Source organism: Nerophis lumbriciformis, linkage group LG14 (assembly GCF_033978685.3).
Source record: "Nerophis lumbriciformis linkage group LG14, RoL_Nlum_v2.1, whole genome shotgun sequence".
NCBI lineage: Eukaryota > Metazoa > Chordata > Actinopteri > Syngnathiformes > Syngnathidae > Nerophis > Nerophis lumbriciformis.
The window spans coordinates 34,106,931-34,128,130 of record NC_084561.2 but is presented as its reverse complement, the minus strand read 5'-3'; the positions used below and the strand labels follow the sequence as shown (position 1 = coordinate 34,128,130).

At 40.7% G+C, this 21,200-nt stretch overlaps 1 protein-coding gene and 1 non-coding gene across 2 annotated transcripts in view; one reads left to right on the top strand and one right to left on the bottom strand.

Moving 5' to 3' along the window:
- LOC133616393 (insulin-like growth factor-binding protein 3) overlaps positions 1 to 5,634 on the top strand; it is a 113,031-nt gene extending 107,397 nt beyond the window's left edge. The window contains exon 4 of the mRNA XM_061975586.2: positions 4,317 to 5,634. Coding sequence (XP_061831570.2) covers positions 4,317 to 4,442 — 126 coding nt within the window. The 3' untranslated portion in view covers positions 4,443 to 5,634. The remainder of the gene's footprint in view (positions 1 to 4,316) is intronic.
- Positions 5,635 to 13,714: 8,080 nt separating this feature from the next.
- Positions 13,715 to 13,786, bottom strand: trnap-cgg (transfer RNA proline (anticodon CGG)). Its single transcript has one exon. It is a non-coding gene; the product is annotated as a tRNA-Pro (tRNA).
- Between the last annotated feature and the right edge of the window lie 7,414 nt (positions 13,787 to 21,200).

Here is a 21,200-nt window from a genome sequence, read left to right as displayed (position 1 = left end):
TTAAATAACTTTTGTAACCTATTTTTATGGGCTTTCCTCTTTGTTAAGTTCCTGTTATGCGCTGTTATACAGTATATGCCTTGAGCTCTTATTTTGAAGGCGCTAAGAGCGGAAGTGATGACACGTTGGAGTTGAGCGGAAGTTTTTGAAAGAAGGTAAATAAAGTGGTCCTCGTGTAAACTGGAGCCTCCGTGTTTGTTATTTTGTAGTTTCATACAGAATAGGCGACATTTATAAACCCTCGGTTACACTTTTTTTTAAATAGATTCAATCTTGCACGTTGAAAGTTTAAGTGAGGGCTTTAGTTGCGGCGCACGGACTTAATTTAAAAGTAAAGGTAAGACCATAATAACGTTTTTTTTATTAAATGTGCTCTTTTGTGTGCTGCAGTTTGTATGTGTAAAGTTAAAGTTAAGTTAAAGTACCAATGATTGTCACACACACACTAAGTGTGGTGAAATTTGTCCTCTGCATTTGACCCATCCCCTTGATCACCCCCTGGGATGTGAGGGGAGCAGTGGGCAGCAGCGGCGCCGCGCCCGGGAATAATTTTTGGTGATTTAACTCCCAATTCCAACCCTTGATGCTGAGTGCCAAGCAGGGAAGAATGCTGGTATGAGCTTTTAAACATAACCCGTTAACTGCTGCCAATCAAATGGTGAATAAGATACTCTTTAGGGTTCATATGTTTGTAAATCTGACTGTGATGAAGTCAGTGCCTCACCAGCCATGAACCTCACCGCACGTCACACACCATGATAATACTCGTATGTTCAAGCACTACAATCCATCAGGCGGTACGGCTTCATAGCTTACCAAAGTCGTACTAAAACATTTTGATAGATTTTTGAGCGCCGTGTGTAATGTTCTATATTTTCAATGAAACATATACAATGTTGGTGTTGTTTACTTGAGTCATATTGCCATCATATTGCAGTCTACACATCGCTTATGTTTGACTCCCTTCTACTGGTTACACTTATCATTACACCATGTACCAAATAAAATTGCTTCGAGGTTGGTAAGCAAAACCAGAATTATTCTGTACATTAGGCGCACCGAGTTATAAGGCGCACTGTCGAGTTTTGAGAAAAAAAGGGATTTTAAATGCGCCTTATAGTCCTGTAAAAAACGTATTTCAGACGCAGTCAGTAGTCAATTGTTTTACTTCATTAATTTTACGAGTAGTGTTCTTTAAAGTTCCATTTCACATTCTCTCTTCTTCATCTGTTGGGCAATTCAATTGGTGGCCCGGGAGTTCAGGTAAAAAAAAAAAACTTGTGAGAGACTCACATTTTTGCAGAAAGTCCTTAAAAACAGCATATCACTCCTGTAACGCTGTGAAAATAAATAGACCAAAATCAAATGTCAAAGTTAGAGGTAGCTGATTCTCTGGAATAAACAAAATAAGACCTATAACAAAGGGAGTTTGGGTTCTGGAAATGTGGCCCCCAAAACAATTTAGTTAAATATCACTGGTCCAGACTAAACATGGAAACCATGTCTTTTTTTTTTTTCTTTCTTTCTTTAGTTGATTTCGAACATGAACACACTTACAGCATAGTACATCACACAGTTTCATATCATTCACTTTACATCATGTCCGAAAAGGAGTAGGAAGAAGCAGAGCTTATTTAATCCTACCCCTTTCCCACTTCAGAACGATTACAAATATATACATCATTTACTGACCTTTTTATAATAGAATGACATCTGTGAATTAGTATATACAACAGTTTTGTAATATTGAATTAATTAATTCAGTCATTATTAACATACTGAGATGAAGAATATCTTATTTTCAATAAGGTTGAAAGTCATTCTCATAATTCTTCCTCTTTGTACTTTGTAAGCACTATTCATTTGAACAACCATATCAGTACAATGTTTAGCATCTTTACTTAATCCATTCCATTATTTAATTCCACATACTGATATGCTAAAGGTTCTAAGTGTTGTACGTGCATACAAATGTTTTAAATTTGATTTTCCTATAAGGTTATATTTCTCCTCTTTAAAAGTTAAAAGTTAAAGTTAAAGTACCACTGATTGTCACACACACACTAGGTGTGGCGAAATCACTCTCTGCATTTGACCCATCACCCTTGATCACCCCCTGGGAGGTGAGGGGAGCAGTGGGCAGCAGAAGGGGGCCGCGCCCGGGAATCATTTTTGGTGATTTAACGCCCAATTCCAACCCTTAATGCCAAGCAGGGAGGTAATGGGTCCCATTTTTATAGTCTTTGGTATGTCTCGGCCGGGGTTTGAACTCGCAACCAACCGATCTCAGGGCGGACACTCTAACCACTAGGCCACTGAGTTTAGAAGAGAAGAATTGGTGTACAACTTTGGTAGCAGGTTATAGTTTGCTTTGTACATCATTTTAGTTGTTTGCGATTTTACCAAATCATTGAACTTTAATATTTTTGACTCAATAAATAAAGTGTTTGTATGTTCACTATAACCAACATTATGTATCAGTCTAATTGATCTTTTTTGTAACACGGTTAACGAATGTAGCGCACATTTGTATTTATTTCCCGGTGGCCCCGTGCTGGGTGGTCCTGCGGCGGCCGACTTGGGTGGGGTGGCCGGGGGCTGGCCTCGCCGCGCTCTCCGGGGGTGGGGGGTGGGCTCGTGGGGGCCCGGTTGCCGGTGGGGCGGGGGCGGTCTTCCCGTCCGGTTGCGGGGAGTCTCTGGGCCCCCCGGGCGGGGCGTCCCGCCTTTCTGCCCGTGTGGGGTGTGGTTTCTCGCTGGCTTGGGGTCTGGCTGTCCCCTGCTTTTCTCGTGCCTTGTCCTCTGCCGGGTGCGTCTGTCTGCGGCCTGCTGTGGGCGGTGGGCCGGGCTCTGGGGTTCCTGTCGCTGGCCGGCTTGGCTCCGTGGGGGCGGTGGTCCCTGGTTCCCTGGGCACCACACCTACTGTTTGTGGGTTGGGCTCTCGGAGAGGCCTCCCACGCACACTGGGAGTCAAATATATTGTACATACAAATTCACATATACTCACATACATACATACATACATACATAGGTATCTACGCTCCCACATACATACACAAATACAGTACATATTTACATACTCAAAGTTCGTACATCCGCACGCACATTCATTATACAAACATACACATACTGTACATATACATTCACTGTACAAACACATATACACATTCTGCACATATATATTCACTGTACAAACATACATATACACATACTGTAGATATACACTCACTGTACAAACACATATACACATTCTGTACATATACATTCACTGTACAAACACACATATACACATACTGTACATATACATTCACTGTACAAACATACATATACACATACAGTACATATACATTCACTGTACAAACACATATACACATTCTGTACATATACAAGTACATATGCATACATACACTCATGCACATAATCAGGTTTCATCAATCATATACTAACGTTGTTGCCCTAGGGTAAACTGGGTATAACACATGGCACACTGACAAAGCTTAACCTATTGTTAATATAACAATCTACAAAGTTAATGTAGGTTGCTTCTCTTTCTCCCCCTCCATTTTTCTGCATTCTTTCGTATCTCAAGTTATCATTACGTATATGTATTGTTGCATTTGAACAACTTTATTGTTGATAATAAAGGTAAAGTATTGGTATTGTTCATTATCAATAGCGCTATTTCTATTGGTATTTGTATTGATCCATTTGTAGTGTAATAATGCTCATTTTCATTTCTGTATTATTTTTTATTTTCGCTAACTGCTTATTTGCTATCACTTTTACCATCACATGTCGTATTTCCTGATGTTGCTCTATTGTTGTTGTTGTTGTGTTTGCTGTGTTGTTTTTGTCTCTCTGTCTAATCCCCCTCTTGTCCCCACAATTTCCCCCTCTGTCTTCTTTTTTTTTCTCTTTCTATCCCCTCCTGCTCCGGCCCGGCTGCACTAAATGATAATATAAATACATTTAATAAAGTCAAATACAAATAAGGCAACAAGAGAAGTATCCTACACTTCTCTTTTGTAAAGTAAATCTGAACAGCCGATATGGGCATCTACATCTACTATATGATTTGCCTGAGAAGCTGGACAGGACAAAAAAAAAAAAAAAAAAGTAATTATTTCCCCATATTTTTTCACAATAACTTGACTGTGAAGTTTGTGTGGTAATAGTAGGTTAAATAGTTACACATTCTGCCTTACAACTTTACTTTGGATGAATCTTTGTATCTTTATTGTTCATGTTAACTAAAAGCAAACACTGACATGTCTGTTAATGATATACTAAGACTGGGCTGTTTCCACATCTCTTCGCAGTGCCGTCCATCCAAAGGCAGAAGGCGGGGATACTGCTGGTCTGTGGACAAATACGGACAGCCCCTGCCTGGCTATGACATCAGGGATCGCGATGACAAACATTGCCACCAGCGTGAGAGCCAATGAGCGGACAGAATGGCCGGGAGTGGGGCAGAGAAGGAACGGAAGAAAGAAAGCAGGGAAGGGTTGAAGCACAGCCTTTCCGACTGGCTCGGCAGCTACCTGTTCTGTACTGAGTTTCTCTCGCTCTAAAGGAATGAACAAGCTAAAAGCTATGAACACTTGGAAAAGTGAGAAGTATCTCATCTGCACTATTTTGTTGAGGGCGGGGGAAAGGGAGAGAAACAGGAGGGATTTTTCCACTCACTTTAAAATGACTTATTTGTGACTGTGACCCCAAAAATGCAGCACCATCATATCCATGTGTGTCTGTGAATGTGTGCCCGTGAATCTGCCCGAGCTAGTCTTAAAGTGTGGGTGCTTGCATTACATGTGAGACGGCACAGCAGCATGTCTGTGCTAGAGGGGTGTAGAATTGTGTTTTTCCAAAACCCCAAAACCAGTGAAGTTGGCACGTTGTGTAAATCCAAAGTGCAAAGCCAAAGCCGTTCATCAACAACACCCGGAAACACTGTCGGCTTCGCTGGGCCCGAGCTCATCTAAGATGGACTGATGCAAAGTGGAAAAGTGTTCTGTGGTCTTGACAAGTCCACATTTCAAAATGTTTTTGGAAACTGTGGACGTCGTGTTCTCTGTACCAAAGAGGAAACGAACCATCCGGACGGTTATAGGCGCAAAATTCAAAAGCCAGCATCTGTGATGGTATGGGGGTGTATTAGTGCCCAAGACATGGGTAACTTACACATCTGTGAAGGCACCATTAACGCTGAAAGGTACATGCAGGTTTTGGAGCAACATATGTTGCCTTCCAAGCAACGTTATTATGGACGCCCCTGCTTATTTCAGCGAGACAATGCCAAGCTACGTCTTACAACAGCGTGGCTTCATAGTAAAATACCACAACGGAGACCCCGGATTTTTCAACAACTCAAGCTGTACATCAAGCAAGAATGGGAAAGAATTCCACCTGAAAAGCTTAAAAAATTGGTCTCCTCAGTTCCCAAACGTTTCCTGCAATGCAAAAAGTCAGTGTTCAAAAACAAGGGAAAAAAAAAATAAAAAATTTGGGGTATTTTATTTGAACTAAGCAAAATTATCTGCCAATAGAACAAGAAAATTTGGCTTGTCAAAATAAGTAAAATTAGCTAACCTCAATGAACCCAAAAATACCTTAAAATAAGTATATTCTCACTAATAACCAGTGCACTTTTCTTGGTAGAAAAAAAAGAGACCTTTTTGCTCAATATGTTGAAAAATATTCTTAAATTAAGTAAAAGCTAGTGCCATTATCTTGACATAATGATATGCGCTCGGCATCATGATTTTTTTTTTCATGCTTGAAGTAAGAAATTACTACTTTAAAAAAGTAGTTTTATACTTGTGAGTGTTGATGACACAACTTTGCATCAGTTGATATTCTAATTTCAAGCATGTTTTACTCAATATAGGTCATAAAATCTCAGCAACAAGCTGTAATATCTTACTGAGACCATTTAGGACCAAAACCCTTAAAACAAGTAAAACACTCCAACATAAAATCTGCTTAGTGAAAAGAATTATCTTATCAGACAGAAAATAAGCAAATATCACCCTTATTTGAGATATTTCATCTTACTTAGATTTCAGTTTTTGTGTGAGCGTTGTTAAAAGGAAAGGCCATGTAACACAGTGGTAACAATGCCCTTGTGCCAACTTTTTTGCTGCCATTAAATTCAAAGTTAATGATTATTTGCATTAAAAAAAAAATACGTTTCTCAGTTCGATTATTAAATATCTTGTCTTTGCAGTCTATTCAATTGAATATAGGTTGAAAAGGATTAGCAAATCATTGTATTCTGTTTTTATTTACGATTTACACATCGTGCCGACTTCACTGGTTTTGGTTTTTATATATCGCCAAGCTAACAGCCACCGTCTCCAGGCCCTGTACCATTCAACATATGCCCAAATACTGGCTCAGGTTCCATTTTCAAGAGAAGTAATATGCCAGGACAGGGATTTTGTCTTCCTACTAAATACATTGGCCAAGTAAAGGTTGCTGCACTAACTGTGTCCCTCTACATGCAGTCAGGGAGAAAAGAACAGATGACAAACGTGCAGTCATAGTGCCTTAAGCATATACTCGACATACCCTCCCTTCTTACTCCCACCAGAGTACATTTTGGGGTATCAAATACATCACCCGCACATTTGCATGCACTTTCAAGGCACAGAGCAGGTGTAAAAACATCTATCGTGCTGCTTACCAGGAGCTCCAATATTTGTGTTTAACCATACTAATTCTAATTGACATATACTGTATAATGATTGGAAGAGAAACAAAACAATGAACATAGAGAATGCACCTGTTTTGCTTTAGAAAAAGCTTCATGATTTTTTTATTTTTCTTCTCCAGTTTTGTAATGCACAGTTAGCAATGAGCGTGTGGACGTGTTGTAGGTATCGGATAAAGTTCAAGGCAATACAGTGTTTCAAACTAAGTTCCATCTAAAGAGTTACATCCAGCCAGGAAGAAGACGCGGTTGCTTGTGCATACACACACACGCATCATAGCCATACTTGCCAACCTTGAGACCTCCGAATTCGGGAGATGGGGACGAGGGGTCGTGGTTGCAGGGGCGGGGTTGAGGTGCAGTCAGCATACCCCTTCCCCTTCGAACTGTCCTGGATGAAATGAAATTATTTTTTCCAATCATTTTGGAACTTGCAAGCGTATTTCTTCTTCTTACTCGTCGTCGCCATGTCTCTTCTTCGTTATTCCGCTTCGTCTCCTTCTTGTTGTGTGTGGAGCTGCCCACTGAGCTCCAAAAGCCGTAGACGCTCCAGAAGAGTTAGTGCTGCAAGGGGTTCTGGGTATTTGTTCTGTTGTGTTTATGTTGTGTTACGGTGCGGATGTTCTCCCGAAATGTGTTTGTCATTCTTGTTTGGTGTGGGTTGACAGTGTGGCGCATATTTCTAACAGTGTTAAAGTTGTTTATACGCATACTTGCCAACCCTCCCGGATTTTCCGGGAGACTCCCGAAATTCAGCGCCTCTCCCGAAAACCTCCCGGGACAAATTTTCTCCCGAAAATCTCCCGAAATTCATGCGGACCTGAGTGACGTGTCGACAGCCTGTTTTCACGTCCGTAAAGCAGTTCGTCTGCCGTAAACAGCAATGTTGTGACACTCTTAAACAGGACAATACTGCCATCTACTGTACATGCATATGTGACAATAACATCTAGGGCTTTTAGAGAGTGCAGTGCACAACTGTGCACACAACAAGGAGGCGAAGCAGAATGCATCATCAGAGAGGGTGTTCAGCATGGTTAGAAAAATAGTGACAGAGAATAGAACAAGGATGGACAATTCAACCCTTAACTCAACAATGAGTAGATGAGTGTTATGTGTGTGTATATGCGTAAATAAATGAACACTGAAATTCAAATATTTTTCTTACTTAAAATAAATATATATATATATATATATATATATATATATATATATATATATATATATATATATATATATATATATATATATAGCTAGAATTCACTGAAAGTCAAGTATTTCTTATATATATATATATATATATATATATTTATATATATATATATATATATATATATATATATATATATATATGAAATACTTGACTTGGTGAATTCTAGCTGTAAATATACTCCTCCCCTCTTAACCCCGCCCCCAACCACGCCCCCCTGGGACCCCACCCCCCACCCCACCCCACCCATCCCCACCATCTCCCGAAATCGGAGGTCTCAAGGTTGGCAAGTATGTTTATACGATCACCGTCAGTGTGACCGGTATGGCTGTTGACCAAGTATGCTTGAAATTAACGTTGTCATTATACCAGTTAAAAGATCATACAATGTGTCAGCATTTATTGACATCTTCGAGTAAAGACCATTGTTAAACCCGTCCAACGCTACTTTATTATGTGACTGGGCCGGCACGCTGTTTATATGGAGGAAAAGCGGACGCCTGGACAGCATGCGGCTGTTAAGGGGTGAAGGTTTCAGGTGGGAGAGGACGCTAAAGGCAGTGCCTTTAAGGCACGCCCCCAATATTGTTGGCCGGGTGAAAATCGGGAGAAATTCGGGAGAATGGTTGCCCCGGGAGACATTCGGGAGGGGCACTGAAATTCGGGAGTCTCTCGGAAAAATCGGGAGGGTTGGCAAGTATGATCATAGCATACCGTATTTCCTTGAATTAGCGCCGGGGCGGTAATTAATTTAAAACCTCTTCTCACTCCGGCGCTTACCAAAGGCATGCGGTAAATGTAAGCATGCGCTAATTATTTTAAAACCTCTTCTCACTACGGCGCTTACCAAAGGCATGCGGTAAATTTAGGCCTGCGCTTATAAATTTGAGTGTGATGTAAGGATACCATCCTGAAAAGCACATTTAATAAAAAAACTTTATTATGGTCTTACCTTTACTTATAAATGAAGTCCATGCGCAGCTCCTTCTGAACAAAAGCATCGATAACTTGCTTATAGAAGTCTTCCTTATCTTTCTTCAGTTTTAAAAGTCTCTCTGTCTCGATGGAGATCTTCCTTTAATTATTACCTCCTGCTTCGATTGAAAGTCCAGTTTAGAAAACTGTTTTATTTTAGATATGTAATCCTCCATGTTAAAAGTGCAAGCGAGAGGAAAAAATAAACGATCGCTGCTAACTGTTGCTGCTTGTTGTCACTTCTTCTGAAGCCGAGTAGTCGCAAGAAGGATCACTAGCGCCCTCTAGGAGGCGGGAGTCATTTAATGACTCATTTTTGACAAACGCAGCTACGGTATATTAATAAAACATAGCTGCTTACTGTTCTTTTTAGCATATTCAGTAGCTTGGACCTTAAATCCTACTGAATAGCTCTTTATATTCTTCCCTTTATGCGATTTTAAATGATTGAAATCAGCCTCCTCCATTTTGAAAATGATGACAGGTGAAGTGTCACTCGTGACGTGACGAGTTTGACCCGGCGGAAATTCTAGGCATATGCTAATTATTTTGCGAAACGAGTTTGACCCGGCGGTAATTCTAGATATGCGCTAATAATAATAATATTTTGCGAAACGAGTTTGACCCGGGGGTAATTCTAGGCAGGGGCATACTATATACCCGGCGGCAATTCAAGGAAATACGGTATCACCATGACAACACACGTACACATTGCAAGAACTACCTGGATGGATATGGCCTATTCAAATTTATAAAAATTTTATCTTTTTAATGGATTTCAAGTGTTAGTAAAACGCTACGTTCCGTGCTTTTCACGCAAAAAGGGTGTGACGCAAAGTCCGCCAAATATTTCATTCAACCTCGCCTTCATTCACGACTTAAGCACTTTTGTCTACCTACCGTGTGTGTGTCCGCAGGGAGGCGCCTTGGAGGACATGGCCGAAAGTGAAAATATAGAGTCATTTAATCAACACAACTCAGAGAATTTGTTAACGTGTGACCATTTGGATACAGAAATAGTGTCATTTAGATTGGACAATTTAGTTAGTTTGAAAAAAGGAATAGGTAACACCCAGACTCCCTAATATAATGGTATGGGAAACACTGGAATCTTTCTTTAACGTGTTCACATGCAACATACTGTAGTTCAGACTACCATGTCCTCTTCTTGTCTGTTGATACAGTATCACCTATCGTTGTCACCCTTCCATGAGCCTTTTCTTCATACTTGCCAACCCTCCCGGATTTTCCGGGAGACTCCCGAAATTCAGCGCCTCTCCCGAAAACCTCCCGGGACAAATTTTCTCCCGAAAATCTCCCGAAATTCAGGCACACAATATAAACAGCGTACCTGCCCAATCATGTTATAACTGTAGAATGATCAAGGGCGAGTTCTTGGTTTCTTATGTGGGTTTATTGTTAGGCAGTTTCATTAACGTCCTCCCAGCGCGGTAACAACACACAACAACAGCAGTCACGTTTTTGTCTACCATAAAGCAGTTTGTCTGCCGTAAACAGCAATGTTGTGACACTCTTAAACAGTACAATACTGCCATCTAGTGCATTTGATAAAAGCACTTTTTGCATGCCACACAGCATTGCATCATTAGTGAGGGTGTTCAGCATGGTTAGAAAAATAGTGACAAATAGAACAAGGATGGACAATTCAACCCTTAACTCAACAATGAGTAGATGAGTGTTATGTGTGTGTATATGTGTAAATAAATGAACACTGAAATTCAAGTATTTCTTATATATATATATATATATATATATATATATATATATATATATATATATATATATATATATATATATATATATATATATATGAAATACTTGACTTGGTGAATCCTAGCTGTAAATATACTCCTCCCCTCTTAAGCACGCCCCCAACCACGCCCCCCACCCCCCACATCCCGAAATCAGAGGTCTCAAGGTTGGCAAGTATGCTTTTCTTGTATCTACAATTTCACTCGTCCCTCATGTATGCAACCACCATGCCTAAGCCCGTTCTGCTAACCACCTCTAAAGGTTTTGTTTTCAACTCTAGCTCTACGCTGCCCCCTGGTTATCCTCTCTTCACTACGTTTCTATGCACTAAATTAGTCTGATTTCTCAAATAGTTCGTTCTTGTGTATTTTCACACTTACATGTGAATTCCCAGTGTCTATGCACCCTCTCTAAGTCATATTTCCTTTTAGCTCGGCTAAATGAATTGCTTTTCCGATTGACCGATGACATCACACCAAAATAAGGCAACTGCGGCTAGCGTACAGCCTAGCTCTGTTGTGCCTGATGTCCACTGTGATATTGGCACAGATTACAAATAGCCTGTCTCTAATAGCAATGCTGATGTTTAATAGCAGACAGTATCGAGAAATGATCTTAGATTGAGCTACGAACACGACGCTACTACCAAGAATATCTCGGAGTGAATGCAGGTCCGAAGCAAAGAAAAACTGGCAGGAGAAAGTTGTTTCGAAGGAATTTTCGAACGGAGACTCATGGAAACAAACCTTTCGAATGTCTCAAGAGTTCATTCTGAAGGCTCTCTGGATTGATTGAAGGAGGAAAAGACTTTGCGCCCTGACCGATACTGTTCCAGATGAAGGTTGCTATTGTTCTGGACAAACTTTCCGCGTGAAGAAGTTTGTGTACGCTTTATTCTTTGCCTTGCAATATACAGTACCTGCTTCATTCTCCTACATCTCATTCGTATTTCGCGTGGGAGTTCCTATGAAGCCAACATTCTCCATTTCCCCAGCCACCTTCTTAAATAAATTTCTCCAATTGATGCACTTCAAAATGTTCCGTTCTTTTATTTTGTGAAGCAAATAAACATTCTCCTTTACATTCTAGTTGTTGCCAATGTTTTACTGAATGGTATCTGCTTCCGAGTTGTATCTTGGGCGACACGAAGGATCCCGTCCGGCAGCACACACCCATTCCAGAGATATGGTTTTCAATCGCATAACCCGGGTGTGTTAGTCAGGCTTTTCAAAAACCAAACACAATTTGATTAAGGTGTTTCCATGGGTTGTAGGATGCTCATTTAGAGCTGAACTATTTGAGAAATCAGACTAATTTAGTGCATGGTGTAAGGTGTAACCTGATGTTGGCTTGTTAAAACCGGGTGATCCCGGTGTGACAAGGTTTCCCCACCACAGGTGCCAGCTTAAGGTTGCAAAGGGGTGGAAAGTTTCCGGTAAATTTTTCTGAAAATTTCCGGAGATTTACCACGGGAAGTTAAGCTCGGGAAGTTTGGAAATATGGCAAGTACGCATCAGAGTGATCAAAGAGCTGCATGCGGATCCGGAGCCGCAGGTTGCCGACCCCTGGTATAGATCAAATATATTTACCCCAGTAATATCATCAAAACTTACCAGTCCTAGGGCTCAAATACTAGTGTGGCCTCAATAGCCCTGCTGTAGTGTGTAGCATGCTGGGAATTATCTGTGCAGGTGATGGAAGAATGCATTGCACATGTGATAGAGGAATGCACAGTGCAGGGTTGAAATTCAACTGAATTTGCATTAAATCAGGTTGTTTTAGCTAATAATCATGCTGCAAGATCAAGCATGTTGCATTCAATGTTTATTCCCATTAATTCCCGTTAATTCCCATGGAAAGTTTCCAACTTTGAATATTCCCGGAATTTTGCAACCGTATGCCAGCTGCCCCTATGCTACAAGCACAAGCACTTAAAGCACTTTAGCTGCACTCTGGCAAAAGAAAAACGGACCTATCTGAAATTACGTACTTTTCCGTACAAGAGGGGGGAATTTAAGCCACATCAGAAATTGCGACAAAAGAAATAATTTATTTAAGGTCTTTGATAGCAAGAACAAACTTGTATGACCGTATGCCAATAAATCCCTACAAGGTGGACACATCATTGATTGATTGATTGAAACTTTTATTAGTAGATTGCACAGTATAGTACATATTCCATACAATTGACCACTAAATGGTAACACCGGAATAAGTTTTTCAACGTTAATCAATTCATGGTATTCATCAGATATTCTTGCGTTCACACAAGTGGTAGGGGGTCTGAGGAAGGGGGTCTGGTCGGCTCTCAAGAGCATTCATCCTGTTGCTCTCCAAATCCTGTGTAAAGACTTAAAAAGTGGACAGGTTGCCAAAGAAGAATGTTACCCAGTAAGTCGGTGGCATAAAATGGGCTGCCAGATCTTTGTAGTTCGCTGAGCTCCACACAAGGATCTGAGAGTTCTCAATAGGAGATGTATTTCAGAAGGCGGGGCCTTGTAAAAAAAAATCCTTGTATGTGATTGGATAAACCACTTGTCCGTTATCTAGAATGACGTGCTACTTCAACCACGCACATCGAAATCAACCCGTGATGCTAATGAGAGCGACGCTGGGAAATCTAAACCCGGTCGGAAGAAGAGCTTAAACATCCTTGCCACCAATAAATGCTTTCAAAATCGTTCTCTGTTCATCAAATATGTTGTCTTTGTAGTGCATTCAATTGAATATGGGTTGAAAAGGATTTGCAAATCATTGTATTCCGTTTATATTTACATCTAACACAATTTCCCAACTCATATGGAAACGGGGTTTGTATATATTTACAGCAATGTAAAAGTATCAACAAAATAACATAATTATTTCCTTTTTTTTTTCGTTTGAATCAGTTGACTGATTGATTGTTTGAGACTTTTATTAGTAGATTGCACAGTACAGTACATGTTCTGTATAATTGACCACTAAATGCTAACACCCAAATAAGTTTTTCAACTTGTTTAAGTCGGGGTCCATGTTAATCAATTCATGGTAAGTACTTATAAAGATGAGGGCTTGTCCGGGAATTGAACCCGGGACCTCTCGCACCCGAAGCGAGAATCATACGACTAGACCAACAAGCCCTGCTTGTCAAGACAACAGTGCAAAATAGGTAAAGAAAGCAAAAAATATATATATTGGCTCACATTATAATCATTTTGGCTTTTTGGCCCCAAAGCCCTTGTGTGTCTATGGAGGTGATTTTTGATATTATATTATGCTGTTAAACAATATGAACAACACAACCACATATTAAAGCCACTTGTTTGTTTTATTCCATGTTCATAGACAGTAAATGTAATAGAGAACTGAAAACTGATCAAGCTAGATACTGATACCAACATTGCTATCGATAATATTCCTATTTGGATCGATCCGCCCATCCCCTACTACAGTGTTTTTCAACCACTAGTGCCGTGAGATATTGTCTGGTGTGCCATGGGAAATTATGCAACTTCACCTAATTGGTCCAAAAAATATTATTTGCAAATCAATAATTATAATCTGCAAATAATGTGCTGTTGTCTAGTGTCTGTGCTGTCTAGAGCTCGGCAGAGTAACCACGTAATACTCCATATCAGCAGGTGGAAGTAGGTAGTTCATTGCTTTGTAGAAGTCGGAACGCGTCGAGGATGGTTTGTCGTGATCCCGATATGCAGAGCACAGCGGCAGACAGCGTGCAGGTAAAAAGGTATGTTACGCTTAAACCAAAAATGAATAAAAGACATACTTTGTAAAGTATGCCTGCACTTGTCACTTTCAAAAAACAAACAACATTGTGGCTAGTTCAGGGGTCGGCAACCTTTACCAGTCAAAGAGCCATTTTGACCCGTTTCACAAAATAAAGAAAACAATGGGAGCCACAAAACTCTTTTGAAATTTAAAATGAAATAACACTGCATAAAACGTTTTTTTTGCTTTGTGCTATGTATAAACCAGGAGTCTCAAACACGCGGCCCGCACCTTAATAGGAAAATGTAATGTTAGTGCTGCCCGCGAGTTTTATATGAATGCCGCTTGACAGTATCACACTTGCCAACCCTCCCAATTTTTCCGGGAGACTCCCGAATTTCAGGGCAACTATTCTCTCGAATGTCTGCTGATTTTCACCCAAACAACAATAATAAGGGCGTGCTATGATGGCACTGCCTTTAACGCCCTCTACAACATGTACAAACAGCTTGTCAGCCCAGTCACATGTTGTATGCGGCTTCTGCAGACACACATAAGTGACTGCAAGGCATACTTGTTTAACAGCCATACAGGTCACACTGAGGGTGCCCGTTTAAACAACTTTAACACTCTTACTAATAACACCAAACAAGAATGACAAACACATTTCGGGAGAACATCCGCACTGTAACACAACAAACACAACAGAACAAATACCCAGAATCCCACGCATCCCTAACTCTTCCGGGCTACATTATACACCCCCGCTACCACCAAACCCCCCCCCGTGCGTCGGTTGAGGTGGGCGCGATTGGGGGGAGGGCGGGGTTTGGTGGTAGCGGGGGTGTATAATGTAGCCCGGAAGAGTTAGGGATGCATGGGATTCTGGGTATTTGTTCTGTTGTGTTTATGTTGTGTTACAGTGCGGATGTTCTCCCGAAATGTGTTTGTCATTCTTGTTTGGTGTGGGTTCACAGTGTGGTGCATATTAGTAAGAGTGTTAAAGTTGTTAATATCACAACCCTCAGTGTGACCTGTATGGCTGTAGACGAAGTATTCCTTGCAGTCGCTTACGTATGTAAGCAGAGGCCGCATACAACATGTGACCGGGCCGGCACGCAAATAGCATGGTGTAAAAGCGGACGCGACGACATGTTGTAGAGGACGTTAAAGGTAGTGCCATCACGGCACGCCCTCAATATTGTCGTCCGGGTGAAAATCGGAGAACGTTTGCCCCGGTAGATTTCCGGGAGAGGCACTGAAATCCGGAAACCCCCTGGAAAAGTCGGGGGGGTCGGCAAGTATGCAGCTGAGCCGCATCAGAGTGATCAAAGAGCCGCATGCGGCTCCGGAGCCGCGGGTTGCCGACCCCTGGGCTAGTTGATAAACAATCGTGTTCCCATGTTTAGTTTTTACTCATTTGTACTAATTGTTTTTTTATCTAGTCTGCACTTTGTCTGTGTTATTATTATTATTGTTTTTTTATCTAGTTTGCACTTTGTCTGTATTATTACTTTTATCATTATTATCGACCCATCTTTGCCTTATTCTTTTTATTTTCCTATTTTAATGATGTTGGATCTGTGTTGTTGTTGTTGTTGTAAATTAGCTTTGGCTACAAACACTATGATGCATACATCGGATAACTGTTTCAGATGTCTATGTTTCTGTATCCGTCCCTATTTCAAATAAACCTTTATACTCAGTGGCCTAGTGGTTAGAGTGTCCGCCCTGAGATCGGTAGGTTGTGAGTTCAAACCCCGGCCGAGTCATACCAAAGACTATAAAAATGGGACCCATTACCTCCCTGCTTGGCACTCAGCATCAAGGGTTGGAATTGGGGGTTAAATCACCAAAATGATTCCCGGGCGCAGCCACCGCTGCTGCCCACTGCTCCCCTCACCTCCCAGGGGGTGATCAAGGGTGATGGGTCAAATGCAGAGAATAATCTCGCCACACCTAGTGTGTGTGTGACAATCATTGGTACTTTAACTTTAACTTTAACTTTATAAGTCCCGTTAGAAAAAGGCACTGAAGCATAGGGATGGCGATGCAAAACGAAAATAAAACTGAACTGGCTACAAAGTAAAGAAAAACAGAATGCTGGACGACAGCAAAGACTTACAGTGTGTGTCCCCACAAGGAAAGATAGCGTCCGCACAACTGAAATAGTCTTGTTTGCCAATACGAAGCAGGTCGGGCAATAGCGCGCAAAGGAAGGTATGAAGCTGCTACGGAAAACACCAACAAAACAGGAAAATCCACCAAAATAACAACTTTTAAAAAAAAGACAAACTGGTGGAGTTTCATTTTTTTTAACGTTTCTGCTAGTGGTGTGCCTCCTTTATTTTTTCGATGAAAAAAATCTGCCTTGGCTCAAAAAAGGTTGAAAAACACTGCCCTACTAACCTCCCCTCGTTTTTAATTTTGACCTTTTTTGTTAAGAATCTCTGTGCATAGATGTTTCTAAGTATGTGTTGTTGTTTTTTTATCAAGCTTTTGTTCATTTCTTGAACTTACCACTATCATTTTACCTGAGAAAAGACTGGTATGATTCAAGATGTAATGTGTTTTTTTTTTTTTAAATAAACAAAAAGTAAACACATAACATGTGATGTGTGTCCAATTGTATCGCCGTATTAAAGAAGCCCGTGCAGGTTTTCAAATCTTCAAATTCTGCAGGCTAACAAATATGCCGCCGTGTTCTCTGAATGCAATCAGGCACCCCTCAGTCTCGGAATGTGTCAACAAGGATAAAGCAAAGGTTCAATTTGTAAAGAATAAAAATAAATCTGGTGGTGCCAGGCAGGCTGGCAGTGGGCACAAGAGGTGGAAGCAAATTCCTGTGCCCGACCGAGGCAAACAGAGCACGGGTCAAAAGGTAGAGTGCAGCTGCACATCCTTGGTAAAATGTCTAAAGTTAGACGAGGACCTCCACTTGAGTTTCCCCTGATAACACACACACACTTAATACAGAAATTGTGGTCCAATATGGAACTGCTGCATGTTTTGGATGTTTACCCAAACGAAAAGTAACTTAGAGGAAAGCTCGGGTTAAAACGGGTCAGAATGCAGCCTACTTTGTCATGTTTTATTATTTTTTATTTTATGTATGTATTTATTTGACAGGGACAGTACAATGAAACATTGCTACCCATAGGTAACTGATGTTAAGGTACATAAGACTTCTAGTAACAGGCTAATTTGCAACCCTCGTCCCTGGTTAGGCTTTTAAAGGCCTACTGAAATGCATTCTATGTGTCATACTTGATCATTTCGCGATATTGCCATATTTTTGCTGAAAGGATTTAGTAGAGAACATCGACGATAAAGTTCGCAACTTTTGGTCGCTGATAAAAAAGCCTTGCCTGTACCGGAAGTAGCAGACAATATGCGCGTGACGTCACAGGTTGTGGAGCTCCTCACATCTGCACATTGTTTACAATCATGGCCACCAGCAGTGAGAGCGATTCGGACCGAGAAAGCGACGATTTCCCCATTAATTTGAGCGAGGATGAAAGATTTATGGATGAGGAAAGTGAGAGTGAAAGACTAGACGGCAGTGGGAGCGATTCAAATAGGGAAGATGCTGTGAGAGGCGGGTGGGACCTGATATTCAGCTGGGAATGACTAAAACAGTAAATAAACACAAGACATATATATACTCTATTAGCCACAACACAACCAGGCTTATATTTAATATGCCACAAATTAATCCCGCATAACAAACACCTCCCCCCTCCCGTCCATATAACCCGCCAATACAACCCAAACACCTGCACAACACACTCAATCCCACAGCCCAAAGTACCGTTCACCTCCCCAAAGTTCATACAGCACATATATTTCCCCAAAGTCCCCAAAGTTACGTACGTGACATGCACATAGCGGCACGCACGTACGGGCAAGCGATCAAATGTTCGGAAGCCGCAGCGTACTCACAGTACCGCGTCTGTGTATCCAACTCAAAGTCCTCCTGGTAAGAGTCTCTGTTGTCCCAGTTCTCCACAGGCCAATGGTAAAGCTTGACTGTCATCTTTCGGGAATGTAAACAATAAAACACCGGCTGTGTTTGTGTTGCTGCAGTCGGCCGCAATACACCGCTTCCCACCTACAGCTTTCTTCTTTGCTGTCTCCATTGTTCATTGAACAAATTGCAAAAGATTCACCAACACAGTTGTCCAGAATACTGTGGAATTTTGCGATGAAAACAGACAACTTAATAGCTGGCCACCATGCTGTCCCAAAATGTCCTCTACAATCCGTGACGTCACGCGCAGGCGTCATCATACCGAGACGTTTTCAGCAGGATATTTTGCGCAAAATTTAAAATTGCACTTTAGTAAGCTAATCCGGCCGTTTTGGCATGTGTTGCAATGTTAAGATTTCATCATTGATATATAAACTATCAGACTGTGTGGTCGGTAGTAGTGGGTTTCAGTAGGCCTTTAAAGAAAGGTTGAGAAAAGTGTAAAACACATACAAAAGGATTAAGACAAGTACAAAAATAAAAACAAATTGAAAATGATTGGCCCCATTTGTCCACTACACCCAGTTCTAGTGCTCACACTTATTTTTTTCCTTAAGTAGGCTGACCATATTCTGAAATCCCAAAAAGAGGACACATATATGCGTGCCAAGGCGGGCAGCACGCCAAAAATTTGCCAATGATACTCAAACTTGCTTTATAAATAATATACATATTTAAATAAAGCATTTTTTCTCCTCTGTTGACAGCAGTGTTGGCGCTAGGAATTTTCTAAATGGGGTCCCGCAGTAAATTTTTGGGGTCCCACTTTTTTGTAAGCGTTTTGAAAAAAAATTGTAAACGTATGCATTATCCTGTTATATCTCACATTCTATATTGTGTTTTGGAAAAAGGTTGTCATAAACGTTACTTAATTCATTAAAAAAAAAAATATTAAAAAAAATTAAAAAAAATTGTATTCAGTTATAAACATTCATTCACTTTCTTCTCTCCTTCATGGATCTAAACTTTACCACTGCTGGTAGTTTTTTCTATGTTTTTATTTAATAAGTTGTATTTATTTCAGTATAAAAGTGTAAAAAGTGTTTTGCTTCGGTCATGGTGTGCCAGGGCATACATACATTTTATATTTAACACCTAAATTGCTGAAGTCTACATCAACTTCAGATCTATCCCTCATTTCAAAATATTTTAGTTTTTTTTAAGTTGTTTTTTTGTTTGTTTGTTTTCCGCCCTTTTTTGTCAAACAAAACTACAAAGCCCGTTTCCATATGAGTTGGGAAATTGTGTTAGATGTAAATATAAACGGAATACAATGATTTGCAAATCATTTTCAACCCATATTCAGTTGAATATGCTACAAAGACAACACGTTTGATGTTCAAACTGATAAACTTTTTTTTTTTGCAAATAATCATTAACTTTAGAATTTGATGCCAGCAACACGTGACAAAGAAGTTGGGAAAGGTGGCAATAAATACTGATAAAGTTGAGGAATGCTCATCAAACACTTATTTGGAACATCCCACAGGTGAACAGGCAAATTGGGAACAGGTGGGTGCCATGATTGGGTATAAAAGTAGATTCCATGAAATGCTCAGTCATTCACAAACAAGGATGGGGCGAGGGTCACCACTTTGCCAACAAATGCATGAGAAAATTGTTGAATAGTTTAAGAAAAAACATTCTCAACCAGCTATTGCAAGGAATTTAGGGATTTCACCATCTACGGTCCGTAATATCATCAAAGGATTCAGAGAATCTGGAGGAATCACTGCACGTAAGCAGCTAAGCCCGTGACCTTCGATCCCTCAGGCTGTACTGCATCAACAAGCAACATCAGTGTGTAAAGGATATCACCACATGGGCTCAGGAACACTTCAGAAACCCACTGTCAGTAACTACAGTTGGTCGCTACATCTGTAAGTGCAAGTTAAAACTCTCCTATGCAAGGCGAAAACATCAACAACACCCAGAAACGCTGTCGGCTCCGCTGGGCCTGAGCTCATCTAAGATGGACTGATACAAAGTGGAAAAGTGTTCTGTGGTCTGACGAGTCCACATTTCAAATTGTTTTTGGAAACTGTGGATGTCGTGTCTTCCGGACCAAAGAGGAAAAGAACCATCCGGATTGTTATAGGCGCAAAGTTGAAAAGCCAGCATCTGTGATGGTATGGGGGTGTATTAGTGCCCAAGACATGGGTAACTTACACATCTGTGAAGGCGCCATTAATGCTGAAAGGTACATACAGGTTTTGGAGCAACATATGTTGCCATCCAAGCAACGTTCCAATGGACGCCCCTGCTTATTTCAGCAAGACAATGCCAAGCCACGTGTTACAACAACGTGGCTTCGTAGTAAAAGAGTGCGGGTACTAGACTGGCCTGTCTGTAGTCCAGACCTGTCTCCCATTGAAATATGAAGCCTAAAATACCACAACGGAGACGCCGGACTGTTGAACAACTTAAGCTGTACATCAAGCAAGAATGGGAAAGAATTCCACCTGAGAAGCTTAAAAAATGTGTCTCCTCAGTTCTCAAACGTTTACTGAGTGTTGTTAAAAGGAAAGGCCATGTAACACAGTGGTGAACATGCCTTTTCCCAACTACTTTGGCACGTGTTTCAGCCATGAAATTCTAAGCAAAAAAAAAAAAAGTTTATGAGTTTGAACATCTTTGTATTGCATTCAATTGAATATGGGTTGAAAAGGATTTGCAAATCATTGTATTCCGTTTATATTTACATCTAACACAATTTCCCAACTCATATGGAAACAGGGTTTGTATGTTTTGTTTGACAAAACACACATTTTGTGTGTTTGCAAACACACAAAATA